The 15911-nt window shown below is 46.1% G+C and overlaps 1 protein-coding gene across 1 annotated transcript; it reads right to left on the bottom strand.

Annotated features, from left to right (window-relative positions):
- Positions 1-3247: 3247 nt before the first annotated feature.
- On the bottom strand, positions 3248-7217 carry LOC133894768 (uncharacterized protein At1g66480-like). The gene is made up of 2 exons (XM_062334930.1): positions 6528-7217; positions 3248-3601 (listed from the first exon to the last, which is right to left on the bottom strand). The coding sequence occupies exons 1-2, from the start codon at positions 7131-7133 to the stop codon at positions 3554-3556; spliced, it is 654 nt and encodes a 217-aa protein (XP_062190914.1). The 5' UTR covers positions 7134-7217; the 3' UTR covers positions 3248-3553.
- Between the last annotated feature and the right edge of the window lie 8694 nt (positions 7218-15911).

Here is a 15911-nt window from a genome sequence, read left to right as displayed (position 1 = left end):
AACTACAAAGTTGTAGATCTTGTCGAGGGCTACAGTTTTGATATAAAGTTTATTCCATCCAATTTCGTATGAAAAAGTTATGAATTTTTTAAAATAAGCTACCATCCATTATCACTACCGACTCTAGCCACAAACCGGCAGTGATACTATCACTACCGGCTCGTGACTAGAGCCGGCAATGAAACCTTGACTATCACTGCCGGCTCTAGCCACCAACCGGCAGTGATGCTTGACGACTATCACTGCCAGCTCTAGCCACCAACCGACAGTGGTAGTTAAGGTTTCATTGCCGGCTGTAGCCACGAGCTGACAATGATAATTAAGTTTCACTGCCGGTTCTTTTTTAATGGCTTTCTAGTGTCGGTCCTTGATACAAACCAGCAGTGATGCTCCGGCAGTGATGCTCCATCACTATCGGCTCGTAAGGAACCAACAGTGATGGGCTAGTATATAAGCCTATTTCTGTAATAGTGTTAAAAAAACTTACGAGGCTATTGCCAAAAAGTGAGAGCGGTCAAACCGCATGTCCTTAATAATTATGAAAAGCTCTATTTCAGATAGGATAAAGAAAGCAATCCCTAACTCCGATAACGCTAAGAAATACATAGCATTAGTGAAGGAGCAATTCAAAGACTACTCTAAGGTTTATGTCAGCACGCTCATTCAGAGGCTCGTGACTACTCAGTATGATAGATCTGGCAGCATCTGAGAGCGTATAATAATAATGACTGATATGGTTGGCAAGCCAAAGGTATGGTCATGGAGCGAAGATCGCCGTCACCACGACTACACCAACCTCTCCCTCACGTCAGCAATCACTACATCGACTACGTGAATTCTACGTCGACGATCGGCACTGCACTGCGCTACACGTGTTGGTCCCTTTTACGACTCTACGCCAATGGAGCTACAGCGCTATGGCATTTATGGGATCAGGTGTGTCTAGGTGTGTCTCAGGCTTCCGCTAATTGGGTGTTCGTGTGCTAGACCTATCAATTTGATGATTTGATCAAAAAATTATGCACACAGCCTGGATTTTTATATTCTTCATTGTACTTTGCGTTTTCACTTCAATATTTTTTTATAACGAAATAGTCTCCACATCCAAGAATGCACCCATCCGTTTTTTTTCACTTCTCTTGCACTGTATAACTAGAGAGATTTTACGGTGCTTGCAGATGATGTGAACTGACCATCGGTTAAAATCCGATGCTCCATATTAAAAGGTACTAACTCAAAGGTGCTTAAGTATTGGGCTAGATACGTACTAAAGTTTAGCTAGGGTGAAAGAGTGAGAAGGTAGTGTTTTTGCATACTTCACCAGATGGAGATGGGCACAAAATTATCGGGATCAATGCCGTCTTTCTTCTTTACGTGCAATGTTTTAGATTTACATGTTCTTCTTATTATTTGTCTTCTCGTCTTCTTCTGAAGATTGTGCGAAGGTCCCAAAGAACACGACCTCCTCCGTAGCCTCCTTTGCAGCACATGCGTCTAGATAGACCACAGATCCGACGCCATGTATAAGGATGGTAACGGATCAGATCGGATGCGGACGAAATAGAACTATATCTGACCTGAGACCTGATTCGGGTTATCTGACCCGTGCTTGTAGATGGTGACGGGTACAATATTGTCCTTATATTTGTGCATGTCTGGTATTCGAAACCTACAAGTTGCGCGCGGGGACGAGGGTCGATCGGGGGTGGCGCGCAGGGACGGCGGTTGGCGAGAGGCACTCAGGAAAGGGGGGCTGAGGGCAGCGCTCGAGTATGGTGGCGGTCGGGCCGGCTAGGCGCGACACTCAAGGACAGGAGCAACGCTTGGGGAAGGGGGTAGTCAAGGGCGACGACATGGATCTGGCATCTAGAGCTGGTGGCGTGCAGGCGAAGCCACCAAAGGGCGAGACCCGCGTGCAAAGATCCCTGCGGCGGGAGCCGCCGGTAGAGCGGCCGGCGACAAGATCCAGTCGGGCGATGGCGCGGTGCTGCCGAGTGCGGGGGCGTGCAGGAGGAAGCTGGTGGCACACAGGAGGATCTGGTCGGGGCGGTGCAACGAGCTCGGGCGATGGTTCTAACTGGGCGGACGACAACAGGCGGAGCACGTCGGGAGGAGGAGCCAACAAATATGGAGTGGGTGCCCTGGTGGTAGATCCGACTAGGGGCGGCCTCGGCTTGGAGTTGGAGTGGCCTAGGGCGTGGATTATCTACTCTCTGTTGCGTTAGATGGGCTGAGTACTGAAAAGGTAGGGTTAGGTGAGATGGATTGCGCTAAAAGTACTACCTCCGTTTGCTTTTACTCGTCACCACCATTTACTATAGCAAATTTGACCAGTTTTTTTCTTCTAAAAAGTAATTATAAATACTTAAAACTTTTATATTATTAGATTCATCATAAAACAAACTTTATTATTATTGTATATTTTCAAATATTTATAAATCTTTTTTAGAAAAAAGGATGGTCAAATTTGCTACAGTAAAAGGTGGTGACAAGTAAAATCAAACGGAGATAGTATTAAGTTGTGGTGTGCTTAACGGATATATTGAATGTCTGTGGGCGTATTAAAATTCTCGTGTCCGATTAGTGATTTCACGGGTACTGATCTGCTGTACCTGTGAGCGAAATGTCACACCTGTGCCTATGTTCGACCAGTGATTTTATGGTACTAATCTGCTGTACTCGTGAGCGAAATATCACACCTGTGCCTATGTCCGTCGGACACGATACTATAGGTACCAAATCTTTAGGTAGGATTATCATCCCTAACCATACATGAAGGCCGTTGGTGGCCCTCGTTGCTTGCTCCGTCCAGCGGCTCACTGGGAGAGGCGCTGGGAGCGTAGGCGGCGGCCCACTGGATGACCGTTTCGCATCTTCATCCTCACTCACATTGTAATTCATCGAGGTTGTTGTAGACTTGTAGTTCGTGTTAATGGATTCACAGATCCAGACGAATCCTTTTGAGTTCTTGTAGTACAGATCCATATTTTTAATCTGTGTATGGTTCTGTGTTTGAGATTCTTTCTTATGTGCGCAGACGGTTTTTCTTCACTGGTCCGTGGATACACAAATTGCAGATGGTTTTTCCTTTGACGTACGTGAAATGTTTTAATATTGCAAACATTTTCTGGCGACCGGTTCTGTCATGATCATTTTTTACACCGTTTGAGCTGTACACACAGCAGGATCGACAAAGTTGTCGTTAAAGGCACCGGATGCATGCGCACTGCTAAAAGGAGAGGTGGGGAGAGGAAAAAGAAAGCGTTGGATTCGCACTAGGCAGCAACCAATATGTACGTTGAGTGAGTCCGTGACCACGCACACACCACAATGCTTCAGTACAGATCGAAGCCAGGGACAGGGAGACAGGAAGGCATTCACATGCAGCTTCTCATGTTCCTAACCCTCCTCTCGCTGCAGTATCTTTTGCAGAAATTCACCTGCATGAATGCTGGTTGTAAACAATCTTCGATTACTCGAGGTTTCAGAGACCGCAAAAAGTGCGACGAATTGGACCCCGGACGGGGAGCCGTGGCCGCCTCAGCTCCAGCGGTCAGAACCAGATGATCTCGTCCGGCACCGTCACGAACCTCGCCCTCTTCTGAAAAGAAACAAGAGAGAGATTAAACTTGTCAGTTCAGAAGGATTCAGTTACTCAGCTAGCTAACACAAGGTGCTATATATTACCATGATATTAACTGCTTAATTTGTTCTAAGATCCGTAAACTTTGAAAAATCAAACCCGGGAAAAGAAACTGTTATGAAAAGGGCCGGGGTGATGTGCCGCTGCTGTTGCAAATTTGTGCGGTGTTGACTTTAACTGATTTATTTGCTAGCTTTACGCTGTCCATATGGACGCAGCAGCTTTTGCTGATTGCTTGAAGCGAACGCTAGCTAGCACTGCATCGGTGCATCCTGAGGCCGGCGCCTTCTTTCCGACCGAAAGGAGCGTGAAGGCCATGATTGTCCGGCCTGCCGACCTGACCGACAACGGCAGCCGGCCGGCCGGCCGTTGATTTCGTTACAGGCACAAGCAAGTTCATGTTCGCCCGTCTGAAACGTTAGGCTAGATGTGAACGGAACGGAACAATGCGTGTTAAGCTACGTGGTTAAGAACAATCAAATTAAGGGTACGTATAGTAACGAATTTAGGGTCAGTAGGGGCTCTCCATCCTCCTCATCCTTTTCTCTTCTTCATCTTTCATGCTCTTCTACCTTGATCACTTTTTTGCCACTCTATCTCTTTGGAGACGTTGGCGTGCTCCCCTATCCTTCCACCCTTCTCGGCAGGAGAAGGCAATAATGAGCCAAACTAGTATTTGCTGAAGAGGGCGAAGTCTTGGGGACTCTGAGACGCGCTCAGGGTAAGAGAGCTTGAGCCCCTCTGTCCATGGTGGATCTGCCCCTGGGTACTATTATATGAGCACCGGCTAGGAAAGCTGGTCGGCTCATAGGGAAACCGAGGAATTACCGGCCACAATTTACAGTACTCGATTAGCAATGAATAGCTATGGCAATGATCCATTTGTATGTTGATGTATAGCCATACCACATGAATCATGCATGCATGGATACGATGCGTGTCAACGCGCGCACTAGGCTTGGATCAAGTCCACGTTTGCAATTAATTGAGCCTTGAGAAATTAGCACGGGCCACCTCGATCTGTACGTACCTACTACTATAATCACTACCGCATTTCAGAATCCAATCACATGGCGACATCGCATTATTATTACTTGCTCATTTGACCCTCATCCCATCCCTACCCTATTACTACTTGCTCCTATACAACTCTGAACAATTTAAAGCAAGCAAACCGAGGTGATCAACCTCGAGGGCTTGTTTAGGAGGGAGATTAGCTCTTAATCCCATCGACAGTTGAGGTATATATCTAATAAGAGTTGTACATGTCAGTAATATATAATACTATTAGACAACCTTGTCAGTAGCTTAAATATAGTACTATCTATAAAATTAATTTAGACCCACATCTAATATACTACAAGATAAATAGTCAAATAGTATTTCCTCTTAATTTAATATGGATTCACGTGTAATAAAATATTACAAGTTTGTATGCATCTTAAAATACGCTATATAGATTAGCTATATGTTAGTAACTACTTTTCTCTCTCATCGCATTAAATCTCCTATCCTTCACGTAGAAAAATTAACATGGACATTCTTATAGGTTGCTGATACGGACTGTGAGAGACGTCCTAAGCACGCCATCCAGAAAAGAGCTAGTATCAGAATATTAATACTACTATTTTTTTTAAGGGAACTACACTACTATTACTATTGAATACACTTGACCTGCTCTTAACTTTGGTGGGCCGGATATTAGAAAAAAAAACTCCTTCATAGCATAAATACATATTATTTTGAATAAGACACGGTTTCCAATGCATAGCTTTAACTATTATTTTCTATTAGAATATATTTATAAAATTTATTAAATTTATAATATTATAAAATATTTTTTAGACAAATCTACACATAGGATTTTTAAATTTTCAAACTAGATATTTTAAAATCTATTATTAATTAAATTTTAAAAGTTTGATCAAATCTCTTTTAAAATAAATATCATAATAATTACTCTTTCTGATGGTAAATATAAGTCGTTTTAGTAATTACTACCTGCATTTGCCTCAATAAGTGCTGCACCTAAGACTATCCCGAACCATATTCTTTTCATTTCATTCTCTTCCTAATTTTTTTCTCGTTCTTATTCCTTTTATTTTCTCTTATCTTCAACAATTTTTCTTCGAGAGAAATTGCGAAGAGAAATAAGAGAGGATCCTATAAAAAAATAATTATAAAAATCACTTCGTAGAGAAAACAGTTAGCGTGAGTCTAACTTACTCCAACTGGCTACCCCATACTACCTGTCCCCGTCATCACATGCATGGCCGCATCACCAAACTGTTCTAGGTCACCATCCTTTTCAATTCCTCTGTTTAATTTCCCTGTGCATATATGCATGCTCCCCCCAACAACCACGTGAAGTGTGAAAAAGCAGCTGCAGGCTGTGCAGCAGCACTGGACTCCTCCGAAGGGGACGTGGCATGCAAAAGTCAACCGAGTTTTTGTTCTTTCTTTTTTCACGAGGAAGCTACGTGTTAGCTGCAAGATGGCAGGCAGGGGTAATTAGCATGACACGCTAGCTAATCATCCTTTCCACTGATTGCACTGTTTTGGAGTTATCAGCCAATTGAATGGTTGTCGTTATACAGCTCCATCGCATAATAATTCGCATGTTTTGTAGAGTATATATGAGAGGACAAATTAATTAGTATCGAACAACTATTATTGTTGTTTTTTCCGAGAATATGCAGGAGTGATAGGTGTCTTAAAATTCACAAATATTTTCCCTCGATTTACTTTAGATGAGACGCTCTGAATGAACATCTCGTGTAGAATGTACGAAAGATGCCAAATATTTGTTGAACATGCCTGGCGTAACTCTGATTTCTAGAGGGAAAAGGGAGTAGCAAAAGATTGGAGAAAGGCACGCGCGCACCTCTTTCTTGCCGGACGCGGGCTCCCTGCGCGACGACGTCATCGCCGGCAGGACGGGCGTGGTCGGCGCGGAACGGTGGTCCCTGGCGACGCAGAGCTGCATGATCCTCTCGGCGGCCTCGGCGGGGTCGCGGCTCTCCTTGACGAGCCGCGCGACCTCGGCTTTGGGCAGCCGCACCCGCAGCCGCACCGCGCCGTCCTCCGCGGCCTCCACCGACGACGCGGGCGATGACCCCGCCGCCGCCATCGCCTGCACCGTTGCGGCCACGTCCGAGGCCGACCGCCGCGCGAGCATCAGGTTCTCCAGCCGCTCCCCGGCGCCGTAGTGGAGCGCGCCGGACCACGTCCTGCGCGGCGCGCGCCGGGCGGAGGAGAGCCGGGGCAGCTCGACGAGGAAGTAGAGCTTCCCGGGCTTGAGCAGCGCGTCCGGGTCGAGCGGCCGCGCCCGCACGCCGAGGCGCCTCACCTCCTCCGACTCCAGCAGGTGGTGGCCCGGGTGGTCGCGCAGCGCGTCCCCCGCCACCGCCGGGGAACGGTACTTGCACGTCGCGCCGTCCACCGTCATAACCCTCGCCGTCCGCCGCTTCCCGGCAATGGCGTTGCCCATGAGCTAGCTACCTCTCTTTGCTGTAGTCTCCACCCACAGCTATACAGCTCTCTCTCTTGAGGCGCGACAAAGAAACGTTCCGCACGTAGCAAGCGAGAGGGAGATCGGGAGGCAGAGAGATATAAAGGGCGCATGTGATGTGAGCAAGTCAAATCTTGCACCCGCTTATTTAGTTACTAGTTACTAATCCCTTTCTAACTACTCCCTCTGATTACAAATGTAGGTCGTTTTAGCCCCCTCAACAATTCTCTAAATATAAGTCGTTCTCAAACTTCTATGCACTTTTTTCTCTTTTGTTCCCTTCTTGCCCTTGTTTAATAAATACTATCACTCTCACAAATTAATGAGTTATCTTTTCCAACGCAGAATAAATAAGAGGCAACAAGGTCATTTGATCTACTTTCTTAATCCTTGTGCATGAGTCTAAAACGACCTATATTTGCAATCGGAGGGAGTACTGTGTTAGTTACCAATATTATAGTGATGTCTTAATTAGCTTGGGTAGCGTGTGACTTGTTCTTACGTGGGGGCTGCAATGCAAACTATTGCGTTCACCATCCGCGATCAGTGATAATAATAATTGAGTTCACAAGAAAAGAAAGTTCTGTGAGATGTGTATCAAGGCCATGTGAGCAGGCCGGTCTTATCGAGTGATTGGTGCGTTTGGAAGCGAGAAACGCTCATCTTTCTGACTAGAAACAAAAGAATTTATGCCAAATGATTAGTTTGGTTTTCGATTCTTATAAGAACTAAGAGAAACATTTTTATTTTTTCTAGTAGTAGAATTACTCTAAATAGTATTTCTCACTATAACAATCTCTCCCTCTCCCATACAATTTTTAGACAACCAAATCTATTGAACTAGCTAAACAATTACATAAATTGATTATGATTTATCGTGGAAATGTTTTTAGAGAGAAATCAAATAGAAAGAATTCAGAACAGTGACAAACATGTCTTGTGAGTACAAAACCAACACTAGGACATATTCTCTGGTTAGCCATCGACCCCTTCTAGGGAGGGTGGGGGTGCAGGCCGACAAGCATAGAAGAAGGAATCAATGCAGAAGTGCGAGTTCGTTGGCTGCTGGTCTCGCGGCCAAAATGGCGTGGTGTCCGCTGCGCGCGAGGTCGCGGCATCCGGGCGCTTGTCCCGGGGCGGAGAAGATGTCCAGTTGGAAGCTTCGTCCGTCCGTAGGCGAAAATGTTCTCGCAAAATCGCAATCCTTTGGTTCGAAATCTGGTCAGTAAGAACCCCTTTCGGATCAGATCACGGGGATTTTCGTAGGATTCCTGGCTCCTATGCTGCTTTCACGTGAAGAAGTCCTCCGGCAGCTAGCAGGAAGGCTTAACTAGGCTCTGCGTTTGAAGTTTCATTGCTACCAGGACGTGGCGACAGTACTTGCGTCAGAGGCAAATTTCTTGCCAGCGGATCGTATCGCAGACACCGGTATACGTGGACGCTGTTAGGTCAGAAACTCTAAAAATCTATCCCTATAATATTATTATAGTATCTTCTAATATTATTATAGTATTTTTTATTTTTTTCATCTCCAACAATTACCCTATTTTCTACCTTACATTACTCTCTTTCTTCTCTCGGACCCACACGCATACTCTGTCAACAGTATTGCAGTTCCTCAAATCCGGCGACAACTTTGCTGCTCGTGTCCTGTAAAAATGCCGATCCAGCATCACTGTTCTTACCGATACAGTTGCTGTTGGAGTGCGAAACGGGAGCTTGGCTCGGCAAAAAGGACAGATTTGTGTCGGCACAGTGATTTGAGGAAAGTATACGGTTGTTGTTGGAGCTGACCTTAGGATAACTTTAATGGTGACAGTTACTCTCCTCTGTCTCATAATACATGAAGTTTTAAATTCGGACATAAGTATTAAGGTGAAAGTTAAAATGATCATTTTATCCTCTTTTATTGCACATTGATCTATGAGTAATAATAATATAATATAATTGAAAAATGATATTTGCATTGGAAAGGAGGGGCTTAATGGAGGGGTAAAACTGGAAAATATGGGGTAAAGTTACTCGAAATCGTATAATGTCATGTATTTTAAATAAAGTTGAAGATGCTAAATCGTCATGTATTGTGAGACGGAAGGAGTAGCTATTAGTTATAACAATTAGAAGATATTTTTCAAAATTTATACGGGTCTCGTTGTTTCTAATTCTTTATATTTTACATTGGAAAGAGGTGCTGAGGTGGGATCTACTTCGTGCTTAGAGCTATCTCTTGATGAAAAGATAGCTCTTCAAGATTCTCCTCTACACCTACAAAATAAAAACTAGCAATTAACTTTTATCTTTACCTCCACTATCTTCTCTTCTCTCCATATCTGCAAAATAAATGCTAACAGCTAGCTCAACCATTGAAGCTGTTCTTATAGCTTGAACATTATTCTGAGGAAGTCTGGCCAAATGTGCTACTAGCAGTGTCTAAGTTTAAGGGTTGTTTTAAGAACGGAGGATTCTCAAAATATAGAAACAGAAAAAACGTAGGATTAGAGTTGCTTAGCATTTTGAATTCTATGGAATGAAAGATACAGAAAAACTGCAGAAATGACCGTTTCGATGGAGCGTAGAAAAAATATAGAAATTGGAAGAGAGAAAGACATAAAAGAAGTTTTCCAAGAGGTTGGATCTTATGTTAAAAATCCTCCAAATTCCTATGAAAACAAGCTATTTTATAGGAATTTTATAAGATTTCTAGAGCTTCAATCTTTTGTTCTAAAAGGTTCTATAGGAATTTTTCTTACAGAGTTCGAATCCTATAAAATTCCTACATTTTTCTTTTGTTTCAAATGGGGCCTAAGGGTGTGTAAAAGTTAACAGCTCGTTGGTGCCAACCTCCCTATCACTGGCAGCACAGGGCAGGATCGATCGGATCGGAGTCACAAACGCCATAACGATGATAGATATATACTGGTGTATTCATGTTTAGCGTCAACTGGCCGGACCTACTGATCGGCATTCGTAGTTACTCGATAGGTCCATCGATGGCCCGGTCGTGAACGCACGCTCACGTCACGCTGGCGCACAAGTGACAGCCGATCATAACCGCACATCTATAGTCCAGCGTGAACAATAATAGGTGCTTAAAGAAATGGAAACCTATATAAAAATTGTATTTTTTTTTCCAATGCTACAAGTGTTTAAATATAATTAACTATTTTTTTAGTATTAATATAAACAATAATATTTAAGTAAGCACTTTGCTCTCAGTCTAAGCACATATGCCAGTACGGTTAAAAAACCTAATTTTTTCCACAAGCATCTCTCTGAACATCCTATTGCACATGTCCATATTATACAATCCATCTGCTAGTTATAATATACAACCTCACTGCTATCTCATATAATAGATAGTACAAAAGACATCTCCTTAAACAACCTAGCTTTAACACACCGCCTAACGTACCGTACATCCCACCTATCAAATACTTTACTAAGAGTCTATTTATTTTTTATTATGATTCTAACAATTCAAATTATGATTCTCATAATCTAAAATCTGCATTGTTAGAATCTGAATTATACAATTTAAAACAAACATCATCAAATTATTATAATCTCCCTTCTCTCTCTCCCTCCCCTACAGACTCGCTCTCCACGCAGCACCATCGTCGCCACCGATTGCTGTGGCTCCGACCATCTCTTTCAATGCCGACGACCTCATCCTGCTCCTCTCCAACTCCCCTACCGATTTCATTCACTAGATTGCCGCACCACCGCATCATGATGTAGCTCAGGCTCTTCACTCGTCCACTCCCTGTCTTCCTCTCGCTTCTCTTCCTGTGGTGGACGGCAGATCTGGAGGCGGCCGCATCACCAAGAGGCTCTTAATTGCCCACTGCCGCAACGCCGTGACCCCGCCATCATCCTTGGGCAGCGTTGCTGCCTCGGCTACACCGACCACGCCCAATTCCACCGCCACCGAGCCCGTCACCGCTCGCCTTTGCACCCCATCGGTGCCGCCCCAAAATCCGACACCCTGCCGCCGACACTCCTCCGACTCTGGCCAAATCCGCCACCTCCCCACCTTGGTGAGCCTAGCTGCAACTCGGGTCGGCGGGAGCTCGGATTGGCATCAAGAGGGAGAGAGCGAAGGGAGAAAAAAAGTGAAAAGTTATATTTGTAATAGCAATGGTTGGTAAATATGTGCCATAATTTAGAAGCAGTCTTTCTCTGGATTATGGATAATGACATAATCTGCCTCCAGATTATGGAATCTGGATTGTAGAATTAGCCTGTTTATTTTCGATTCTGATATTAAAATCAGAATTCTGGAATCATAAGAAAATACAAGCAGGCCCTAATCCTGGTGATCCATTTCCGGACGCACCACAGGCGATTGGCAGTGGTGATCCTCGCCAATGCTACGATGGATTGTGTGATCTCAACATCGGACTTCATCGATGCGGCTGTCGGGATAATTCCTGACAATGATCAAGGGTATACCAGACATCAGGCGTGTTGATCTACATTTCTTGTATGTGTATATCAAACTAGACTCAAGAACACCAGGATTTATCTAGGTTTAGACCTCCTATGGGATAATAGCCCTACGTCCAGTGTATTATCTTATGAATTGGTGAACTTATTATAGAATGTCCTCTTACAAGAAGAGCCTTCACCCTATAGGATAATATCCCTACGTCCTATGTATTGCCTTATGAATTAGTGAATTTATTATAGAATGTCCTCTTACAAGCAGAGTCTTCACCCCTTTATATACCAGAGGCAAAAATGCACAAACAAACAGACCGTGTCAAACCCTATGGCAGACCTACCCCTAGCCCATCATGACGTCGGATAGGCATGATTGCTCTGCTCTGGTCATTCTGCACACCCTATACCATCACCGAACGTCGTCACACTCACCTGCCAGACCATCCCGCAGCATTAAATGCGACGGGATGGGTCATTGTAACTCCACACCGCCCCACGACCATGCCTCGCCGAAAGCAAGTGCCTGAAGAAGAAAAAAAACACTCGAGTAGGCAGCATTAAATGAGATGACCAGGTGAGGATCTGCTCTACGATCAGCAAGGGCTGGTCGTAGGATCTTACTTTGCGACTAGGGGGCTGGTCGCATGAGCCTCGCCTTGGTCGCGCGATGCGGCCGTAGTCTTGACAATACCTACTGCTAACTGACACTTGGTAGTGCAGGACCCGCCACGTGGGGCACTTCCTTACCTATTACACCGATAGTAGCCCTCAAGCTCCCTCATGGATATGATGGTCTGAGTGGTTCATCGCGGGGTCCATAGTCGCTGCATGTCACGTGGTTGTGAATGGGTCCGATAGCACCCCCTGGGCCCCACGTGATCATAAGTTTACCTAGGGAGTGTTCGCTGCATGTCACGTGGTCGTGGTCGTGTTTGGTCGCACCACTTGAGCCCCAGGTGATCGTAAGTTTGCCTGAGGAGTGGTCGCCGATATAGCCAACATTAATGATCGACTCAAGAAATCGTATCCCGAGGGGAGGTTAAACATATAGAGATTGAGAGAGAGAGAGAGAGGGATAAAACGTGGGAGAGAGAGAAAAGACGTGGGAGAGAGAAACATTAATTGCCGCAAGGACCGAGGGAATTTGAGTTCCTCACGCGCGGCCCTTTAAATTGGAGTACCCACAACTCCCCATGAATCCTTTCGCCGCCTTTCATCGCCACAAGCCTCATTGCACTCAGAGCTCTTCGTCTCCTCTACCGTCTCTATCTCTGACATGCGAAGGATGTCCAAGGAATCATCAGCCACGAGGTAGAACCAATCCTCCCTCCAGTCCGACCACGATGACTTGAGACCCCACCTCGATGTAGGAGTTTGTGGCACCATCACGGAGGCGGAACTCATAGCTCTCAATGGCTGGCCCGGTCAGCGACTAGGCTGTGTAAAAGAACTGGAAGAGGTAGAGGCATGGCTTGACCCCGATGAAGTTCTCACACAGATGAGCAAAAATGCTCAGCATGAGAATGGTGTTGGGGTTGAGATGGAGGTGGCAGATGTCGTAGAAAGATATGATGGTGGTGAAGAACTCGGAGAAGGACGACACGGGGCCTACCAAGAAGAATGAGACAAATAACATGATATCCCCTTGGCAGGGGGCGGGCACGCTCTCCCTAGCATTATAACCTGTGGAAAGGCGGCAGGTGAGTAGGCCGACCTCGTGCAACGTCTTCAGCCTCGCTGTGTCGCACTTGGATCTGGGGAAGGTGGAATCGATGCTGGTGCATGCCATAGCACCTTATTTTTTAAATTATTATTTCTGGAAGAAAGGTTGGTACCGTGGAATTGACAGTAGGGTAACCTCTGAAGCTTGATCGGGTTTCATCATCTGTCCTGAAGTACATAAACGTAGGGTGCGCTCACCTCTGCATGGGACACAACCGGCTCTTGATGTAATCGCAGACGATGTTCAACCCTATCAGCCCAGCTTTTCAAAGCTGGCCAACCTATTTGGCCAGGGTCAGTAGCTCTGGGGTTGACAGGTTTATTAAAGTGTGCAACCTCACGCACCTCTTTTGTTATTCAGATATTACCGACGATGCCGTTAACTCGCAGGTTCGAATCCTAATGCCGGGCTCCCCGTGGAAAGATGTTCCTATGGTTGGCACCCTTCCATTGTGCCCCTCCAGAGAGAGCACAACGCAGGATGGTAAGTTTGGTATTTCCAAAATTCTCACCCCTGAGCCTTCTTATGACCTGAATTTTCATAGTTGACATTATTACGGGGTCTTCCCATGGTCGATATTTTGCGTGCGGTCATCGACGAGGTCCTGGAGGCCTCCGGTCAGGCCACCTCAGGGAGTGGAGTTCATTGTGATCTCCACCCAGGTGCCCAACAAGGCGCGACCCTGCCTCCCCCTGATCGATCTGATCGCACATCTGACACATCTAGTCGCGGAGGTAGCCAGATAACCATGGGCCAGACGTCAACCACAGGTGGAGATATTGACCGCAATACTAATCAGTAGAGGAGTGACTAGTCTCACCCTGAGCTAGTCGGGGACTAGACTACTCGCAGTCAAAAGTCGACCACGGGCAGAGGTACGAGGTACGACGAGTGGTGCCGACCACTAGGGGAGCGATCAATCACTCCCCGGGTCAACTGGGGCCGACCAGTCTACACGTTGAGTCTCCGCACAAGGGGAGAAAAGACCAATAGAGGATTTGGCTTCCCCGGAAGCATCCAAACTCGCCCCTAGGATGTCGTCTGCCCACGGCAAGACGGTAGATGTGGCCTCCCCATTGGGTCAACTTAGTGGTTTCACGAGGTCGAGAGTTGTGCTCACCCCTCCGACCACATGGTAAGTCCCCCAGTTAGGCGTAGACATTTTGAGTTCTTTTCTTGACTCTGCAACTTGTTGTCGTTGAAGGTCCTCCACCCCATTAATGAATCCGATAGAAACTCCTCCCCCTGTGTCTCAGCCGGACATTCCAGGCCCCGAGCCAATTGTGGTCCCGACATCGCCAGAAGTGCTCACCGTGACCCCTGCGCCTTCAGAGCCTATCGAGGGCCCGCTCTGTCTCCGACCTGCTCTCCCTGGTCACCAGCCTCCCCGCCTCCATCAGCCAGCTAATCACTGAGAAAGAGGTGGCATATCGCAAATGCGCCGAGCTAGAGAGGCTGGTGGCTGAGGAAAAGGAGGTGAGGTGCACGCTTCAACGGGAGAATGCCGCACTTCAATAGGAAAGAACCGCATTTCAAGAGGAAAGGACTGCGCTCATTGCTCAACATTCCTAGCTGATGGAGGATGAGCGGACGGCTCGTAGGTTCCTTCGGACTACCTTTATGGTGATGTGGAGGCCCCTGAGGAGCGTCGGGCTGCAAGCCATTGAGCTGGTAGGCAGGCTCGGTTGGTCATTACTTCCAGAGGGGATCTCGGCTTTCCATGCTGCTCGCTAGCTAGGTTCATGGTGCCTAGGACAGCCCTTATCCCTACAAGCCCTTCGGTGGCGACCAACGCTAGACTCGAGTTTGGATTTGCGGCCTCGTGGTCGGTATCCATTAGCCGCCCATACCCTTGATACTAAGCGAGCGACAGTTTTCATTCCTTCCCAATCGATTTGGCACTCACCACGTGAGCGATCAGTCAAAATAAAGTGACAGCATAAAAAGCAAACCTAAAAAGGAAAACCTAAATTGTTCTAGCCCCCGACCGTCTGGTCGGTAGGAAAGTTGCCGACCAGGCGGTCCGACCCTTGAATAGAAAAAACTTACAATCCGACAAGAGACCGTTCTTGTCCGGGAGATCATGCAAAACAGAGAATTTTGTCTTCAAATCGGAAAAACTTACAAGCCGTACTCCATGCTCGTTTGGAAGATCCTGCAAAAAAGAAGAAAAAAAATAGCTCATTTTCGAATAGCCTTATACATAGAACTTGCGCAATTGGGCTATGTTCCATGAGTTGCGCAATTTACGGCTATCCTCCATGGCTAACTTGACCGCACCAGGTTGGGTAACATCGACCACTTTGTAGGGCCTCTCCTACTTGGGGGAGAGCTTGTTTTGGCCTACATTATTCTAAATATGTCTAAGGATGAGGTCACCTACAACTTGTGTTCACTCCTGTAGCTTGCGGTTGTAGTAGTGCCTGAGGCTCTGTTGGTATTGGGCTACTCGAATTAGAGCACGATCGTGGAACTCTTTGATCAAGTTTATGCCATCCTGCTGTCACCCCACCTGGTTGTCATCCAAGTACTTGGTCACTCGAGGATATTGGAAGGCGATCTCAGAAATGAGCATTGCCTCAGCACCAAAA

The sequence above is a fragment of the Phragmites australis genome, chromosome 16, assembly GCF_958298935.1.
Source record: "Phragmites australis chromosome 16, lpPhrAust1.1, whole genome shotgun sequence".
Taxonomy (NCBI): domain Eukaryota; kingdom Viridiplantae; phylum Streptophyta; class Magnoliopsida; order Poales; family Poaceae; genus Phragmites; species Phragmites australis.
Note: the sequence above shows the minus strand (reverse complement) of the source record. Positions and strands in the feature narration are given on the sequence as shown.

Excerpts from the sequence above, each read along its gene's own strand:
- LOC133894768 (XM_062334930.1), bottom strand. The coding sequence starts at position 7,133 with ATGGGCAACGCCATTGCCGGGAAGCGGCGGACGGCGAGGGTTATGACG. Across the intron at positions 3,602-6,527 it reads CCGCGTCCGGCAAGAAAGAG|AAGAGGGCGAGGTTCGTGAC; the intron begins GTGCGCGCGTGC and ends GTTTCTTTTCAG.